This window comes from Oncorhynchus mykiss, chromosome 1 (genome assembly GCF_057628025.1).
Source record: "Oncorhynchus mykiss isolate SJ-2025 chromosome 1, ASM5762802v1, whole genome shotgun sequence".
Classification (NCBI taxonomy): Eukaryota; Metazoa; Chordata; class Actinopteri; order Salmoniformes; family Salmonidae; genus Oncorhynchus; species Oncorhynchus mykiss.
In genome coordinates this window covers 13,733,870-13,753,055 of record NC_143022.1, presented here as the reverse complement: position 1 = coordinate 13,753,055, position 19,186 = coordinate 13,733,870, and the positions used below count along the sequence as shown (strand labels likewise).

Genomic DNA, 19,186 nt, shown 5'->3' with positions numbered 1-19,186 from the left:
TGGAAGTTTGAAGTTTTAGGTTTTTTTTTTTTTTATGTCTCCTAGATTTAGAACAGACAAACCTTGTTTCTTATGATACATTATTTGACTGAACTTTTTGCTGTTGAGGAATGTGTTATTCAATGCATTTCTATCAGCTTTAGTAATGAAAGCCAAAATCTATATGTTATCAAATCAGTTTTCTATATATTTTTTCTGATACCTAAAGGGGTCCTAAAATTCAAATTTAAATAGCTAAGTGATCCATATGCCCATCTTAAAACATTTCCATATTTCAGCTAAGCAACCCCTTTCCCCCCAATGTCTTAGACTCTAAAGAATTAAATCTGCAGTAACTTTTTGGGCAACCCGAACAAATTCACGTAGAAATGAGAGTTGTAGATCTGTCATTCTCATTGAAAGCGGTATATCTGTTCTATGTGCACTACATACATTTTTTTAAAACTAGTCAAGAGAGTTATTCTTATTTACAATGATGGCCTACTGGGGAACAGTGGGTTAACCGGCTTGATCAGGGGCAGAACGACACATTTTTACCATGTCAGGTCAGGGATTTGATCCAGCAACCTTTCGGTTACAGGCCCAACGCTCTAACCACTAGGCTACTGTCACGACTTCTGCCGAAGTCGTTGCCTCTCCTTGTTCGGGCGGTGCTCGGCGTTCGACGTCACCGGTCTTCTAGCCATCATCGATCCATTTTTCATTTTCCATTGGTTTTGTCTTGTCTTCCCACACACCTGTTTTCAATCCCATTCATTACCTGTTGTGTATTTAACCCTCTGTTTCCCCTCATGTCTTTGTCAGAGATTGTTTATTGTCAGTGTAGTGTTTTTGTTGTATAGGTGCGCGACGGGTCTTCGTACCCATATTTGTTTATGTTCTTTTCCTGTTTAGTGTTATGGAGCATGTTTTTATGACATTATTAAAAGACTCCATTTTACACTCCGTTTGACTCTCCTGCGCCTGACTTCCCTGCCACCTATACACATATGCCTGACAGCTACCTACTATTTCTTTGCTTCTGGTTCTTACGTTTTGTTTTTGTGACTTTTACTTTTGGTTTTGTTTACCAGCTTTAAAGAGCTGAAAATACAATATTTTTTATTATGGAAAAGATAACACACATGGGTTTAAGTGGTACAATGATTCTCTACACTGTAGTTGCCAGTATCCCGGAGTCGCCTCTTCACAGTTGATGTTGAGACGGTGTTTTGCGGGTACTATTTATTGAAGGTGCCAGTTGAGGACTTGAGGCGTTTCTCAAACTAGACACTTTAATGTACCTGTCCTCTTGCTCAGTTGTGCACCGGGGCCTCCCGCTCCTCTTTCTATTCTGGTTAGAGCCAGTTTGCGCTGTTCTGTAAAGGGAGTGGTACACAGCGTTGTACGAGATCTTCAGTTTATTTGCAATTTCTCTCATTGAATAGCCTTAATTTCTCAGAACAAGAATAGACTGACGAGTTTCAGAAGAAAGTTATTTGTTTCTGACCATTTTGAGCCTGTAATCGAACCCACAAATGCTGATGCTCCAGATACTCAACTAGTCTAAAGAAGACCAGTCGTATTCCTTCTTTAGCGCGTTATTTGTGTGAGACCCCCCAGGCTGGAGCGCTGCTGAGGCTGACTGATGCTGACAGGGTTCATCTGGGACTGGGCAGGGGAGAAAAGGAGGGGGAGGATGTACACAAACACACACACACATTGACACACACTTCCGTATTCAATACTCAGCCATTAAAAGTGCATTTAGTACAGATAAAGACTAATTCTGGTTCCGGGAATCTGGCCCTTACTACTGCAGGCTGCCTGGTAGTGGCCTGCCAGACACAGGTGTCAGGAGACTGAAACGGGGGCAGAGAGAGGTTCTAAAAACAGGGACAATAAACCACCTGCAAATCTAATCCCATTCCTTTTATCACGGCGCCATTCAGAGACACTTATCTCTCCCAGGTAATGTGCTTATGAATTCAATTTCAGCCCCGAGATTTCATTTTTTACTGACTCCCGTGTGTTTCGGGCCGGGGAGCGCTGAAGGCCCGAGAACACTTGATGCGTGTCGGTAAAACTCATTAAGGCTTCGATGGGGGATGCAAAAAACCTGCGAGGAACACGGAACGACCTGTCTCTTTCCCGAGGACACTGAGCGTCTTTTTGCGATTTGCTGCCATGTGTTATTTAGCAGCCATTTTGTCCCTATTTGAGTCCTCATTAGTCATAACTCAGCTGATGTTAGAGGGGACGCCAACCTGCTCCCAGCATGCTGCACCGCATGTCTCTTGTCCTTTATGAGTGTGGCTGGTGTGCTGGACAATAGCTTCCTGAGGACAGAAGAGACAGTGGGGTACTAAACTTCACACTTCGGGTCCCTAGGCTCTCAGGTTAGAAATAGCTAGTGTAGACCTGTGATACTTGAACTGTTTCAGTGTTTTTAATGGTGATGAGTAGGCTAATGAGCCTTTGTTTTTATTCGTGTCAAATGTATTCATTTTTCTTTACGTCACTGATATTGACCATACTGTGTAGTCCGTCATCGTTGGCTATATGACGAGGTTCTTGTCTGATTGTGTTGAGATACAGAGAGAGATATGATGTAGACAGATGGTCTTACTTCTCTACATGTGATTGATGGCTTTCAGGAGTACATGACTTCCTCTACCTGCTGAAATGTTTATTTAGCATACCTCCCATCCTAGCTGTCTGCTTATGGCAATAATTCAGAAGGGAAACCCAATGGGCCGGGTGGGCCTGGCTAATGTTCCCATTGACAGGCTATGATGCAGGCTCACTGACAGGGTGGTGCTGAGTGTGAGGGGGAGTGGGGTGTGTGTGTGTGTGCATGCGTGCAAACCTTATATTTATTTGACACAGACATTTCTAATGAAACTCTCCCCTCCTTACTCAGCCTTTCCTCCCTCTCTGTGTCAGTAGGTAAGCGTAATGTCCTGTATGACTCCCAGCCCCTCTCTGTGTCAGTAGGTAAGGGTAATGTCCTGTATGACTCCCAGCCCCTCTCCGTGTCAGTAGGTAAGGGTAATGTCCTGTATGACTCCCAGCCCCTGTATGTGTCAGTAGGTAAGGGTAATGTCCTGTATGACTCCCAGCCCCTCTCTGTGTCAGTAGGTAAGGTAATATCCTGTATGACTCCCTGCCCCCAGTGTGTCCTGTGTGCCATGCTGTGTTACCACCAGGTGAGCTACAGGAGCACATGGAGCAGGAGATGAGCAGACTGGCACAGTTACAAATCAGGTAGGTGTTTAGAACAGATCTGAGCAGGAGAATAGCAGACTGACACAGTTACAAAACAGACACACACACACACAATAAACAATAAACAATAAAAACAAATAATAAACAACAAATAATAAACAACAAATAACAACACTAAACAACAATAAACAGTGTGAATATTGTAGTATTAGTTTCCTGATCCCCTTTAAGTGTTTCCTCTTTCAACAGTACTAATTCAGTGCAAAGGAACCATCCATTAGGAGCTACTAAGGTAAATAGTAACACACACACACGCGCAAACACACACACATCTTTCTTTGACTCAGTCCCTGTCCTCTGTCCACAGACCCTCTCACTATCTCTGCACATTAAATGTGAGGGTGGGTCCCCCACCTCTCTCTCCTGCCCTCCTGAAGAGCCCCACTCAGACAGATACCAGGTAGGTTCTTCACTACAAAGACACACACACACACACACACACACACACACACTTCTTTGAAGGTTCTTCAACTCTCCTTTTTCCACAGATGTTTCTGCGTGTGAGGACAAACAGACATACAAGACTGAATGGTATGTGTTCAGAAATACATACGATTTCAAAGACAGATCTGTTGTTTGTTCAGATGGGTGGGTTAGTTGGGTTATTGCTTTTGCATTGGAGTAATTGACTGTAAAATTATATTCAAAGGCCTATCTACAGCTACGATATATTATGGAGGACATTTTCAAGAGAGGAATGAAAATGGGACCGTGTGTGTGTATCTTACCTGTCCACAGCGTGTGTGTATCTTACCTTTGTATCTTACCTGTGCACATCGTGTATAACCTAGTAGCTCCTCTTGTATCAGTGCTTTGTCCAGTAGCCAGTAGAGTTCTTCTTCCTCTATCTCTCCAGTGTGTGTTGGTTTTGTTGAGGAAACTACGCTCTCCTCTGTATGCAGTCAGGAACAACACAGGTAGTATGCAGTCAGGAACAACACAGGTAGGGTGCAGTCAGGAACAACACAGGCAGGATGCAGTCAGGAACAACACAGGCAGGATGCAGTCAGGAACAACACAGGCAAGATGCAGTCAGGAACAACACAGGCAGGATGCAGTCAGGAACAAGATGAAAAGTTCACTGTTGGTGTTCTTCTGTGTTATGTGTGTGTGTGTGTGCGCGTGTGTGTGTGCTTGTGTATGCATTCGTGTGTATTCCGGTCTGTTTTTATACACAGTAGCCAACAACTCTGTCACATTTACCCCCATTGTCACAAAACAGAAGCATCATCCTTCAACTTTAACTCCTTCCTTTGGGTCTTACTGCATGGCTGTGTCTACACTACAGTACCATGTGTTGTACATTTACTCCCAATGGGGAGTTGCACAGCCAATTCCTATTACCTAGCTCTACAGATATATTCTAGCTAACCCTCTCTGCTCTCTGTCTGTCTCTTTGTGTGGGTTCTCTTTCAGTCAGGATCGGCAAGCTGAAGAGGAGGAGTCCTTACGTGGGCCAGGTATGTTCCTAAATAGAAACTGCCATTGTACTGTAGACGACAGCAAGCCTAGCTATTCCTCATACTGTATACTGTACTGGATGTCTTAGAGAGAGTGATGATGGATAGAGCAGGTGGATTGGTCTGGAAACAGGGCTACTGAAATAATCAGAGGTTAACAGCATGTTGTGGCCACCTGTGATTAAACTCCTGGTATTGTTTTCAGCCCATTAGGCTTTGTGTGTCCATGTGGAGAGGGCCTGCTTTTACAGGTTACCGTACCTCAAGTTACCGTACCTCAAGTTACCGTACCTCAAGTTACCGTACCTCAGGTTACCGTACCTCAGGATACCGTACCTCAGGATACTGTACACCAGGATACTGTACCACAGGATACTGTACACCAGGTTACTGTACCACAGGATACTGTACACCAGGTTACTGTACCATAGGATACTGTACACCAGGTTACTGTACCACAGGTTACTGTACACCAGGTTACTGTACCACAGGATACTGTACACCAGGTTACTGTATCTCAGGATACTGTACACCAGGTTACTGTACCATAGGATACTGTACCTCAGGTTATACCTCAGAGATATATCAGTAACAACCAAGGGCTATAAGATATTTATTTACATAGAAAAGTGTGTAGGGTGCGGAAAATGGTGTGTGTGTGCGTGGCTGCATGGCTTCATCCTGCCTGTGTCTGTGTGTGTTTTCAGGACATTTTGTTGGACCTGGGGGGGGAGGAGTGGAGTGAGCGGAGGAGAATACGGATGACATCCATACTGGGAGGGTGTGAAGGTAAAACACATCCCCCGTACCAGACCCTCTGACTGGGTCTTGGATCTGGTGCAGTGGGGTGGATAATGTGACTGAGTGGCAGTTAGAAAGGCCCTGAACTTAACACAGTATACTCTATTAGCCTACCTATAAGGCTGTTTTGTTTTCCCTTACCAACAGCAAAGCTCTACCTTGATTATATGGTTTGCCGATAGGGTTATACATTTCTTGTAACTTTCCCAAAATGCTCAGGTATTCCAGAAATCTTATGCTCTTCCAACCAGGATGTCTGGAAAACCTGGGAATTTGGAGAAAGTTAAGGGAATTTGTCAACCTTTGAAAGGGAGAGATATGGTACATGTCAAGCCAAACAATGACAATGAGTGATAATGAGTTGGCTTGACAGCATAGGTGACACGAATCACTCCACATATTTGGAAGTGTCACCTTTCAATGGCCTCAGATTAGCAAAAAAAAGTCTCACCTCTCAAAGACCTTAAACATCTGCCCTTAACACTCGATAGTCAGTTAACACTGCCCACTATGTGAGAATGTTCTAGGTGAGAGTGAAGATATGGGGAGAGTGAAGGTATGGGGAGAGTATGGGGAGAGTGAAGGTATGGGGAGAGTGAAGGTATATTGAATGAATATAAGTCACAGAGTGTTCTGACGTCCCCAGGGTCGATGTTTGTGAGCAGCAGCACGTCTAAGGAAGGCCGTGGTGACCGTGACGCTGACCTGGACATGGATGGAGATGACACTCTGCAGTATGGAAGAGTACAGTATCTTTTAAAACATATCAGATTTTATAAGATCTAATCATGAATCCTATGTTCTCTACCTCATTGTAAGGATCCACCAATATGGCAGTACTATATAATTGTACATGGTTGCATGCAGTCCTTATGTTTCCTTAACATGGTGATCCAGATGTACGGAGGCAGACATCCCCTGTTCAGGGAAGGATCCTGGGGAGGTGGAGGAGAGGGAAGCACTGAGGGGGGCGGTTTTAAAGTACGCACCACACCCTGTAGTCCCATAGCTTGTTTCTGTGTTCCATCACTACACAACAAATCATCATGCCTGTGTGGTTAGCAATGTCTGCATTAACTGTGTCATTGGTTTTGTTTCTCAGTGGTGGTACACTGTCCAACAGAGTAACTCTGGAACATTCCAAATGGACAAATGAGGGTGAGAACAGCTACTGAGTTTTAATTCATTAATATTTAGTACCTATAATATAATTTTTGGGGTGCTTATATTTGTCCAATCTCATGTACATGTGTGTATTAATACTCAGGTGTGAATTGGAAATGTGTTTTTTTTTCTTCATATCCCAACTCTCCCTGCGACACCTTGAGACACCCTACAACAGGGGTCTAATGTTTATTCATGTCATATTTGAGTGACTCAAACATTACAACAAAATCTAAAGCTAACGAACTTAGCTAAAGAAACATAAACTGACTTTGACTATTTGATCTGGACATTTCTGACAAGTTATACATAGTTCTCTGATGATACACTACCCGCATTTTGAAATGACACCTTGTGCATTCTACCATTATAACTTTCAAGAGTAAGTTGAAAGCCAGACTGAGTGCCCTACGACATCCTTGTCAGCTCGGGGATTCAAACAAGCAACCTTTTGGTTATTTGTCCAATGCTCCAACCGCTAGGCTACCTGCCGCCATACTTCATTAATTGGATATTAAGAGTGAAGGTCCTGATCTAAAATTATAGTCCTCTTTTGCTACAGGAAGTCCATCCACTAGCAACGGAGAGAGCAACAAACTGGATAACAGCATAGCCTCCCTACACAGGACCTGTAAAAATAGTGACATTGATATGTAAGTTCTGAATGAAACGTCAAGTGTCAGCTGTGAAAATGTTCTACATTACCATTGACTTCATGATGCTGTAAACCTTTCCAAAAATATAATTAAAAATGTGTTTTCGCATATTGTTTTCGCATAATGCGGGTAGTTACACCTCTCACTTTTGGTGATTTGAAAATGAAATCATCCCCAAAATATTTATTTATTTTTAACACATGCCATAGAAAGTTGGTTGCAGTTTCAATTTTAATCCAACAGAAAAGACAGAACAAATAATTCAACAAATATTATGGTTAAAGTCAAATATACTAATTGATTAAAAAATATGTATTTGGGAAAAAAAAAAGTATAATCTTTGTAAATGATATCATAAATATGACTGGTGGAGTTACATCACACATTCAGCTAACAAAAATATATGGAAATGTCTGCTCTACCCAAAATTACAACCAACTGATAGCAACATTACTGCAAAAATGGAAGATGCAAGTGGAAGGGGGAAAAAATAAGGAACTTGTCTGTCGGCCCTGCATTAAAGACCAAAATTGTTTAAAGAAATTTGTGATGAATAAAAAAGTATCCCGGTTTCATGTAAGGACCAACACATTTACATCTGTGCCATATAGATTGCAAAAAAGAGATTTCCCAACTAATTCCATGGCACCTGGCACTGATTCCATGGCACCTGGCACTGATTCCATGGCACCTGGCACTGATTCCAAGGCACCTGGCACTGATTCCATGGCACCTGGCACTGATTCCATGGCACCAAGCACTGATTCCATGGCACCAGGCACTGATTCCGTGGCACCTGGCACTGATTCCGTGGCACCTGGCACTGATTCCGTGGCACCAGGCACTGATTCCATGGCACCAGGCACTGATTCAATGGCACCAGGCACTGATTCCATGGCACCAGGCACTGATTCCATGGCACCTGGCACTGATTCCATGGCACCTGGCACTGATTCCATGGCACCAGGCACTGATTCCATGGCACCTGGCACTGATTCCATGGCACCAGGCACTGATTCCATGGCACCAGGCACTGATTCCATGGCACCAGGCACTGATTCCATGGCACCTGGCACTGATTCCATGGCACCAGGCACTGATTCCATGGCACCTGGCACTGATTCCATGGCACCTGGCACTGATTCCATGGCACCTGGCACTGATTCCATGGCACCTGGCACTGATTCCATGGCACCTGGCACTGATTCCATGGCACCTGGCACTGATTCCATGGCACCTGACACTGATTCCATGGCACCTGGCACTGATTCCATGGCACCAGGCACTGATTCCATGGCACCAGGCACTGATTCCATGGCACCTGGCACTGATTCCATGGCACCAGGCACTGATTCCATGGCACCTGGCACTGATTCCATGGCACCAGGCACTGATTCCATGGCACCTGGCACTGATTCCATGGCACATGGTTTATGAACTGATATGTAAAACAACGCCAGATTCAAAACGTAGATGTTTTCAATTAAAATGATTAGACAAAATTCTTGCAACCAGTAGAATGTTATATATTATGGGGGATACAACCATCCTGCTCTGCAGATTTTGCTGCAAAGAGACCCGAATCATTAGAGAATTTGTTTGGGGACTGTCCATATGTAGCTTTTTTTGGTCGCAGGTCCAGCAATGGCTGAAGAATTGCAAAATGCACTGCTGGGTGATTTGAAATGTCATAGTCAATCAATAAAATAATAATACTTTAAGAAAATGTTTTATCTTTAATTTACAATTTGTAACTAAGATAATGGAAAGGTTCAGAACTTTTGTGAAACATCACAGCACAGTTAAAAAATATATGGCAAAAATATATGTACGAATGGATGGTGTTAAGAGATTGATGGGAGGGTTTGAGTGGAGCTGAAGGGTAGGACTAAAAACAACAAAATAAAATAAGATCACATTTTTTTGTCACATGCACCGAATACATCAGGTATAGAAAAAATAGCTTTTTCTTTGCAACTCTGCCTAGAAGGCCAGCATCCCAGAGTTTTAAGGGTACTATTTAATGAAGCTGTCACGTTCTGACCTTTTATTTCCTTTGTTTTGTCTTTATTTAGTGTGGTCAGGGTGTGAGTTGGGGTGGGCAGTCTATGTTTGTTTTTCTATGTTTGGTTTCTGTTTCGGCCTAGTGTGGTTCTCAATCAGAGGCAGGTGTCGTTAGTTGTCTCTGATTGAGAATCATACTTAGGTAGCCTGGGTTTCACTGTTGGTTTGTGGGTGTTTGTTTCCGTGTGTGTGTTTTGTTGCCTCACGGTACTGTTTCGGTTGTTGTAGATTTCACTTTATTGTTTTTGTACGAGTGTTCATTTGTCTGTATTAAAAACATTATGGACACTTACCACGCTGCATCTTGGTCCGATCCTTACTCCTCTTCAGACGAAAAGGAGATCTCCCGTTACAGAAACACCCACCAACCAAGGACCAAGCAGCGTGGTAACAGGCAGCAGGAGAGGCAGCGATACTTGGAGAAATGGACTTGGGAGGAGATTTTGGACGTCAAAGGACCCTGGGAACAGCCAGGGGAGTATCGGCGCCCCAAAGCAGAGCTGGAGGCAGCGAAAGCAGAGAGGCGGCATTATTAGGAGCTAGCACGGCAGAGCGGCTGGAAGCCCGAGAGGCAGCTCCAAAAATGTCAACTTCCCATGTTTACCGGAGAGCGAGAGGGACCGAGCAGGTACCGTGTTATGCGGTGGAGCGCACAGTTTCCCCAGTGCGTGTGCATAGCCCGGTGCGGTACATTCCAGCTCCTCGTATCGGCCGGGCTAGAGTGGGCATCGAGCCAGGTGCCATGAAGCCGGCTCTACACATCTGGTCTCCAGTGCGTCTCCTTGTGCCGGCGTACATGGCACCAGCCTTATGCATGGTGTCCCCGGTTCGCCAGGACAGCCCAGTGCGGGCTATTCCACCTCGCCGCACTGGTCTGGCTACCGGGAGCATTCAACCAGGTAAGGTTGGGCAGGCTCGGTGCTCAAGAGCTCCAGTGCGCCTGCACTGTCCGGTCTATCCAGTGCCACCTCCACGCACCAGCCCTCCGGTGGCAACTCCCCACACCAGGCTGTCTCTCTGTCTTCTGCCTACAGGTTCTCCCGCCTGTCCAGCGCTGCCAGAGCCTTCCTCCTGTCCAGCGCTGCCAGAGCCTTCCTCCTTCCCAGCGCCGCCGGAGTCTCCCGTCTGTCCTGAGCCGCCGGTGTCTCCCGTCTGTCCTGAGCCGCCGGTGTCTCCCGTCTGTCCTGAGCCGCCGGTGTCTCCCGTCTGTCCTGAGCCGCCGGAGTCTCCCGTCTGTCCTGAGCCGCCGGAGTCTCCAGTCTGTCCTGAGCCGCCGGAGTCTCCCGTCTGTCCAGAGCTGCCCGTCTGTCCTGAGCCGCCAGAGCCGCCCGTCTGTCCTGAGCCGCCCGTCTGTCCTCAGCCGCCAGAGCCGCCCGTCTGTTTTATTGCTTCTTTAACCAGTACAACAGATTTCAGCTGTGCTAACATAATGGCAAAAGGGTTTTCTAATGATCAATTAGCCTTTTAAAATTATGAACTTGGATTAGCTAACACAACATGCCATTGGAACACAGGGGTGATGGTTGCTAACAATGGGCCTCTGGTACACCTATGTAAATATTCCATAAAAAATCTGCTGTCTCCACCTACAATAGTCATTTACAACATTAACAATGTCTACATTGTATTTCTGATCAATTTTATGTTATTTTAATCGACAAAAAAATGCACTTTTCTTTCAAAAACGAGGACATTTCTAAGTGACCCCAAACTTTTGAATGGTAGTATATATATATACAGTGCATTCGGTAAATATTGAGACCCCTTAACCATTTTCCACATTTTGTTACAGTTCAGGTCCATCCTGTTTCCATTGATCAACCTTGAAATGTTTCTACAACTTGATTGGAGTCCACTTGTGGTAAATTCATTTGATTGGACATGATTTGGAAAGGCACAAACCTGTCCATATAAGGTCCTACGGTTGACAGTGCACGTCAGAGCAAAAACCAAGCCATGAGGTCGAAGGAATTGTCTGTAGAGCTCCGAGACAGGATTGTGTCGAGGCATAGATCTGGGGAAGGGTACCAAAAAATGTCTGCAGCATAGAAGGTCCCCAAGAACACAGGGGGCTCCATCATTCTTAAATGGAAGAAGTTTGGAAACACCAAGACTCTTCCTAGAGCTGGCCACCCGGCCAAACTGAGCAATTGGGCGAAGAGGGCCTTGGTCAGGGAGCTGACCAAGAACCCGATGGTTACTATGACGGCGCTCCAGAGTTCCTCTGTGAAGATGGGAGAGCCTTCCAGATGGACAACCATCTCTGCAGCACTCCACCAATCAGGCCTTCATGGTAGAGTTGCCAGACGGAAGCCACTCCTCAGTAAAAGGCACATGACAGCCGGCTTGGTGTTTGCCAAAAGGCACCTAAACGACTCCCAGACCATGATAAACAAGATTTTCTGGTCTGATGAAACCAAGATTGAACTATTTGGCTTGAATGCCAAGCATCACATCTGGAGGAAACCTGGCACCAACCCTATGGTGAAGCGTGGTGGTGTCAGCATCATGCTGTGGGGATGATTTTCGGTGGCAGGGAGACTAGTCAGGATCGAGGGAAAGATGAACGGAACAAAGTAAACAGAGTTCCTTGATGAAAACCTGCTCCAGAGTGCTCAGGACCTCAGACTGGGGCAAAGGTTCACCTTCCAACAGGACAATGACTTCGGGACAAGTCTCTGAGTGTCCTTGAGTGGCCCAGCTAGAGTCCGGACTTGAACCCGATCGAGCATCTCTGGAGAGACCTGAAAATGGCTGTGCAGCAACGCTCCCCATCCAACCTGAAAGAGCTTGAGAAGATCTGCAGAGAAGAATGGGAGAAACTCCCCAAATACAGGTGTGCCAAGCTTGTAGTGTCATACACAAGAAGACTCGAGGCTGTAATCGCTGCCAAAGGTTCTTCAACAAAGGGTCTGAATACTTATGTAAATGTGATATTTCAGTTTACATTTTTTATAAATTTGCACAAATTAATAGAAACCTGTTTTTGCTTTGTCATTATGGGGTATTACGTGTAGATTAATGAAGAAAAATAAAACTATTTAATCCATTTTAGAATAAGGCTATAACGTAACAGAACGTGGAAAAAGTCAAGGGGTCTGATTACTTTCTGAATGCACTCTCTATGTTTTTTTTTTCTCCAAAAAAGCTCAGCTATGTATTTATTTTAATTATGTAACCTAGGTCTCTTTTGCATATGTGTCCTGTATATGCAACATAATATACAGTGCCTTGCGAAAGTATTCGGCCCACTTGAACTTTGCGACCTTTTGCCACATTGCAGGCTTCAAACATAAAGATATAAAACTGTATTTTTTTGTGAAGAATCAACAACAAGTGGGACACAATCATGAAGTGGAACGACATTTATTGGATATTTCAAACTTTTTTTAACAAATCAAAAACTGAAAAATTGGGCGTGCAAAATTATTTGGCCCCTTTACTTTCAGTGCAGCAAACACTCTCCAGAAGTTCAGTGAGGATCTCTGAATGATCCAATGTTGACCTAAATGACTAATGAGGTTAAATACAATCGACCTGTGTGTAATCAAGTCTCCGTATAAATGCACCTGCACTGTGATAGTCTCAGAGGTCCGTTAAAAGCGCAGAGAGCATCATGAAGAACAAGGAACACACCAGGCAGGTCCGAGATACTGTTGTGAAGAAATTTAAAGCCGGATTTGGATACAAAAAGATTTCCCAAGCTTTAAACATCCCAAGGAGCACTGTGCAAGCGATAATATTGAAATGGAAGGAGTATCAGACCACTGCAAATCTACCAAGACCTGGCCGTCCCTCTAAACTTTCAGCTCATACAAGGAGAAGACTGATCAGTAATGCAGCCAAGAGGCCCATGATCACTCTGGCTGAACTGCAGAGATCTACAGCTGAGGTGGGAGACTCTGTCCATAGGACAACAATCAGTCGTATATTGCACAAATCTGGCCTTTATGGAAGAGTGGCAAGAAGAAAGCCATTTCTTAAAGATATCCATAAAATGTGTCGTTTAAAGTTTGCCACAAGCCACCTGGGAGACACACCAAACATGTGGAAGAAGGTGCTCTGGTCAGATGAAACCAAAATTGAACTTTTTGGCAACAATGCAAAACGTTATGTTTGGCGTAAAAGCAACACAGCTGAACACACCATCCCCACTGTCAAACATGGTGGTGGCAGCATCATGGTTTGGGCCTGCTCTTCTTCAGCAGGGACATGGAAGATGGTTAAAATTGATGGGAAGATGGATGGAGCCAAATACAGGACCATTCTGGAAGAAAACCTGATGGAGTCTGCAAAAGACCTGAGACTGGGACGGAGATTTGTCTTCCAACAAGACAATGATCCAAAACATAAAGCAAAATCTACAATGGAATGGTTAAAAAATAAACAGATCCAGGTGTTAGAATGGCCAAGTCAAAGTCCAGACCTGAATCCAATCGAGAATCTGTGGAAAGAACTGAAAACTGCTGTTCACAAATGCTCTCCATCCAACCTCACTGAGCTCGAGCTGTTTTGCAAGGAGGAATGGGAAAAAAAATTCAGTCTCTCGATGTGCAAAACTGATAGAGACATACCCCAAGCGACTTACAGCTGTAATCGCAGCAAAAGGTGGCGCTACAAAGTATTAACTTAAGGGGGCTGAATAATTTTGCACGCCCAATTTTTCAGTTTTTGATTTGTTAAAAAAGTTTGAAATATCCAATAAATGTCGTTCCACTTCATGATTGTGTCCCACTTGTTGTTGATTCTTCACAAAAAAATACAGTTTTATATCTTTATGTTTGAAGCCTGAAATGTGGAAAAAGGTCGCAAAGTTCAAGGGGGCCGAATACTTTCGCAAGGCACTGTACACATTATACACAAACTATCATGGGAAGCACAAGTAAGACATCACAAATCACCCAGCAAAACAGTTACAATCTTCCAAAAAGAAGTCCTCAATCAATACTTTAAATTGCCGTAACGGCACCAGAACATCAAGAACTTTGGTCCAGCAATACCCTGAATTAAAACTCAAATCAGATTTACCTAGCACGGTGGAGACCCTGGAAACCTCAAGAGTTAACCAATGAACGAGTTAGGCATAAGTCCAGCTCAACTCAGACAGGACGACTCTTTGAGCCTGTGGTGAGCCTGTGGTGAGCCTGTGGTGTGCCTGCGGTGTACCTGTGGTGAGCCTGCGGTGTGCCTGTAGTGAGCCTGTGGTGTGTGGGGTTACTTACCCTCCTCTCAGCTCACCTTCCTCTTCCAATGATGAATGAGACAGTGGATGCTGCCTATGTGAGTGCAGTTAAATGTCATGCTCCATTTCCATGTTAGCCAACAAATCATTTCATCTGTCTTTGATTTCTGATTAACTCTCTGGCATCATCTTCTTCTGTCCCCCTCACTCCCCTCCTCTGTGTGTGTGTGTGTGTGGTGCATATGTTCAGGGTCTCTGGGCTGACGACGTTGGATTCACTAAGAAGTCGTATACGGGACCTAGAGAAGCAGCTGTCCAGAGGAGACAGACACAACTGTCTTATCTGTAGGGTGAGTGTATAGCCTGAGTCCCAGTCTGTTTGTGCTGTCATGCCAACTCCTTTTCATTGTTTACCTTGACAATGAGCAATGGAGTTGGGAAGAGCTCTAACAGGTCTGGGACCGGGCTAGTGAGTATAGATAGTTGCACGGGAATCAAGCTAATTCAATAGAAATACTGAAGTGTATCCTTTAAGAATTTTACATTCTTATCCAGAGTGTCTTACAATAGAGAGTGGACACATATTCCTGTGCTGGTCCCCCATGGGAATCAAACCCACAACCCTGGTGTTGCAAGTGCCATGCTGTACCAGTTGAGCCACACAGAACCTTTCATTCAACCTATCAATAAGCATAGTTATGAATAGTTGAATTTCAGTATGGGTAAAACGGAGCCCCAAAGCAAACAAATAGATAATAATAATTTTGAACATTTGATTAAATTTGGCCTGTTGCGGAATGTCCCACAGCCTAGGTCCTTGTCTCACCTATCCTCTCCAGCTGCACTGACACAGCAGATACAGGCACTTAGCACCATCTAGTGACAACAGTCTTTCATGCAATCGATACATTGCTGCATGAGGCCCTATAATGTCATCCATACGGGTCGTTTTTCATTCTCTACATCTTCTGTCTCCACCCCCCCCCCCCCCCCCTCTATCTCTCTCCCCACCTCTCTTTCTCGCTCTCTGTAGGACACTTACACAACACCCCTCACCTCCATCCAGTGCTGGCATGCCCACTGTGAGGAGTGTTGGCTCCGCACTCTGGTAAGATGTTTGTCAAATAATGCTATAAAGCTATTAATACACATGACTCTATTGTATTTTTATCACATTAACCCTGCTTTCTTCCCACATTTCCCTCAGGGGACAATAAAGTTTGATTGATTGTTACAGCCCATTAGATTTTTTCATACAACACAATGTAATGCGCACAAATTTCATACAGATGTTTGTTGAGCCCAAAGCAGTCTCAAATTGCTGTGTTTATGTCCTAGGGGGCTAAGAAGCTGTGTCCACAATGTAACACCATCACTTCTCCTGGGGACCTGAGACAGGTATTTTTGTGACTGGGCAGGGCCAGAGAAGCACAGGCCCCTGAGGGGGCAGGACATCTGAAGTATTAACCTATGACCTTTTGAAGGGGACGTAAGGACAGCTGGCCTGTCAGAGATTACCCTTTTCTTTGCACCTTAACCTGCCCTCTAACCCCCCCCCCCAAACCAAGTATGGGGCCACCCCATGACAAAATGGCACCCATGACTGGGTATTGCACAATGATCAGTCTTCATGTCATTTGACCTTTTAGGTTTGACATTTGACCTTTGCTTTGCCCACCTAGATAGCATTCATTTGTATCAAGCTCACCTCATCATTTAGTGAGCCTTTTCTAAGAGGAGGACTCTGTGCTCAATCCATTACAATTTGTAAGTAAATGACAAGAACTAGTCATCTTAGTGCTCAGGCACTGAAATAATGATTTAAAATGGCTTTAGATCAAAACAAGGTTGAGATACTCTTTGGACTATAAACTATAAGCGGTATACACTTTTGAAAATAATAGTGGTCTGTTTTTAGCAAAAGAAAGCACATGTAAATAGTTTTCTGTATGTTTGAAATTATGTGCAGTACCTGTAAAAAGTTTGGCCACACCTACTCAGTCAAGGGTTTTTCTTGATTTTTCCTATTTTCTACATTGTAGAATAATAGTGAAGACATCGAAACAATGAAATTACACATATGGAATCATGTAGTAACCAAACAATTGTTAAACAAATCAAAATATATTTGAGATTCTTCAAAGTAGCCACCCTTTGCCTTGATGACAGCTTTGCAGACTTTTGGCATTCTCTCAACCAGCTTCTTGAGGTAGTCACCTGGAATGCATTTCAATTAACATGTTATGGATGATCGGAATTTTCGCAGCTTTTTGTTAAAAATCGCGCAACATTTCAAAGTCCTGCTACTCATGCCAGGAATATAGTATATGCATATGATAAGTATGTGTGGATAGAAAACACTCTGAAGTTTCTAAAACTGGTTAAATCGTGTCTGTGGCTATAACAGAACGTGTTTAGGAGTAAAAATCCCTGGTAAAACTGTTTACCAAAAACAAAACAAAAATATTTGTCCGCCATTCAATGAATTGTTTAAGACGAGAGAAAATATATGCGAACCCACTGTAAACGCCTACAGCTTCCACACGATGTCACCATTGCTATCAATATCAGAATCATTTATCCTTGGTTACAACACGAATAAACCCCTCCCTTCTTGAGGCGCACCACAGTATGTTGTGGACGATGTTTTCCAGACTTGCTGCTATCGAATACAGATCGCCCCGTGATCAATTTGATACATCATTAACGTTTATTAATACCTAAAGTTGGTTTAGAAACGTCGTTTGAAGTGATTTGTAAAAGTTTATAGGCGACTTTTGTAATTTTAAAAAGTGACGTTGCGTCTTGTAAATGGACTTTTTGCAGCATCAGACTGGCCTTCAGCAAATGACATCTTGGGTATACAATGACGGATTTAATCGGGAAAAAGACCCAATTGTGATGTTTATGGGACATATAGGAGTGCCAACAAAGAAGCTTGTCCAAGGTAATGAATGTTTTATATTTTATTTCTGCGTTTTGGGTAGCGCCGGCTACCGCAAAATCTGTTGTTTACGTGTCGTGCTGGTATTTTGGGGGGTGCATGCTATCAGATAATAGCTTCTCATGCTTTCGCCGAAAAGCATTTTACAAATCTGACTTGGTGGCTAGATTCACAATGAGTGTAGCTTTAATTCAGTACCTTGCATGTGTATTTTTATGAAAGTTTGAGATTTAACGAGTACTAAGTAAAGTACTATAGGTGGAGCTCTGAAATTTCCGCTGAGCGGTCCCTGTACAGGGACCACCTCCATAAAAGGTTAAAAGTTAATTTGTGGAATTTCTTTCCTTCTTAATGCGTTTGAGCCAATCAATTGTGTTGTGACAAGGTACGGGTGGTATACAGAATATAGCCCTAGTTGGTAAAATACCAAGTCCATATTATGGCAAGAACAGCTCAAATAAGCAAATAGAAACAACAGTCCATCATTACTTCAAGATATGAAGCTCAGTCAATCCGTAAAATGTCAAGAACTTAGAAAATTTCTTCAAGTGCAGTCGCAAAAACCATCAAGCGCTATGATGAAACTGGCTCTCATGAGGACCGCCACAGGAAAGGAAGACGCAGAGTTACCTCTGCTGCAGAGGATACGTTCATTAGAGGTACCAGCCTCAGAAATTGCACTCCAAATAAATGCTCAAGTAACAGACACATCTCAACATCAACGATTCAGAGGATACTACATGCATCAGGCCTTCATTGTCGAATTGCTGCAAAGAAACCACTACTAAAGGACACAAATAAGAAGAGGAGACTTGCTTGGGCCAAGAAACATGAGCAATGGACATTAGACCGGTGGAAATCTGTCCTTTGGTATGATGTCCAAATTTGAGATTTTTGGTTCCAACCAACGTCTTTGTGAGACGCAGAGTAGGTGAACGGATGATCTCTGCATGTGTAATTCCCACCATGAAGCATGGATGAGGAGGTGTGATTGTGTAGGGGAGCTTTGCTGGTGACACTGTCTGTGATTTATTTAGAATTCAAGGCATACTTAACCAGCATGGCTACCACAGCATTCTGCAGCAATACGCTATCCCATCTGGTTTGCGCTTAGTAGGACTCATTTGTTTTTTCAACAGGACAATGATCCAACACACCTCCAGGCTGTGTAAGGGCTATTTGACCAAGAAGGAGAGTGATGGAGTGCTGCATCAGATGACCTGGCCTCCACAATCACCCGACCTCAACACAACAGAGATGGTTTGGGATGAGTTGGACCGCAGAGTGAAGGAAAAGCAGCCAACAAGTGCTCAGCATATGTGGGAATTCCTTCAAGACTGTTGGAAAAGTATTCCAGGTGAAGCTGGTTGAGAGAATGCCAAGAGGGTGCAAAGCTGTCATCAAGGCAAAGGCTGGTTACTTTGAAGAATCTAAAATATATTTAGATTTAACACTTTTTTGGTTACTACACGATTCCATATGTGTTATTTCATAGTTTTGATGTCTTCACTATTATTTTACAATGTAGAATATAGTAAAAAATAAAGAAAACCAATGATTGAGTAGGTGTTGTATGTCACTGGTGCTGTATGTGAAATAGATTAACACTGCCATTTGTGTTTACAGTCATGTTCGTATGAAGTCATGG

General features: G+C 43.7%; 1 protein-coding gene across 2 annotated transcripts in view; it reads left to right on the top strand.

Annotated features, from left to right (window-relative positions):
• Positions 1-16,834, top strand: part of LOC110525281 (E3 ubiquitin-protein ligase RNF220) — a 43,179-nt gene extending 26,345 nt beyond the window's left edge. Inside the window, exons 3-15 of one of the 2 annotated variants that reach the window (XM_036942817.2) lie at positions 3,156-3,246; positions 3,457-3,499; positions 3,575-3,667; positions 3,756-3,798; positions 4,684-4,727; positions 5,435-5,516; positions 6,175-6,277; positions 6,426-6,509; positions 6,631-6,686; positions 7,255-7,345; positions 14,845-14,944; positions 15,628-15,702; positions 15,933-16,142. In XM_036942817.2, the coding sequence (XP_036798712.2) occupies positions 3,156-3,246; positions 3,457-3,499; positions 3,575-3,667; positions 3,756-3,798; positions 4,684-4,727; positions 5,435-5,516; positions 6,175-6,277; positions 6,426-6,509; positions 6,631-6,686; positions 7,255-7,345; positions 14,845-14,944; positions 15,628-15,702; positions 15,933-16,004 (977 nt within the window). In that variant the 3' untranslated portion in view covers positions 16,005-16,142. Of the gene's footprint in view, positions 1-3,155; positions 3,247-3,456; positions 3,668-3,755; positions 3,799-4,683; positions 4,728-5,434; positions 5,517-6,174; positions 6,278-6,425; positions 6,510-6,630; positions 6,687-7,254; positions 7,346-14,844; positions 14,945-15,627; positions 15,703-15,932 lie in introns of both variants that reach the window. The other variant, XM_090243422.1, reaches the window with a different exon arrangement.
• The last annotated feature ends 2,352 nt before the right edge of the window (positions 16,835-19,186 follow it).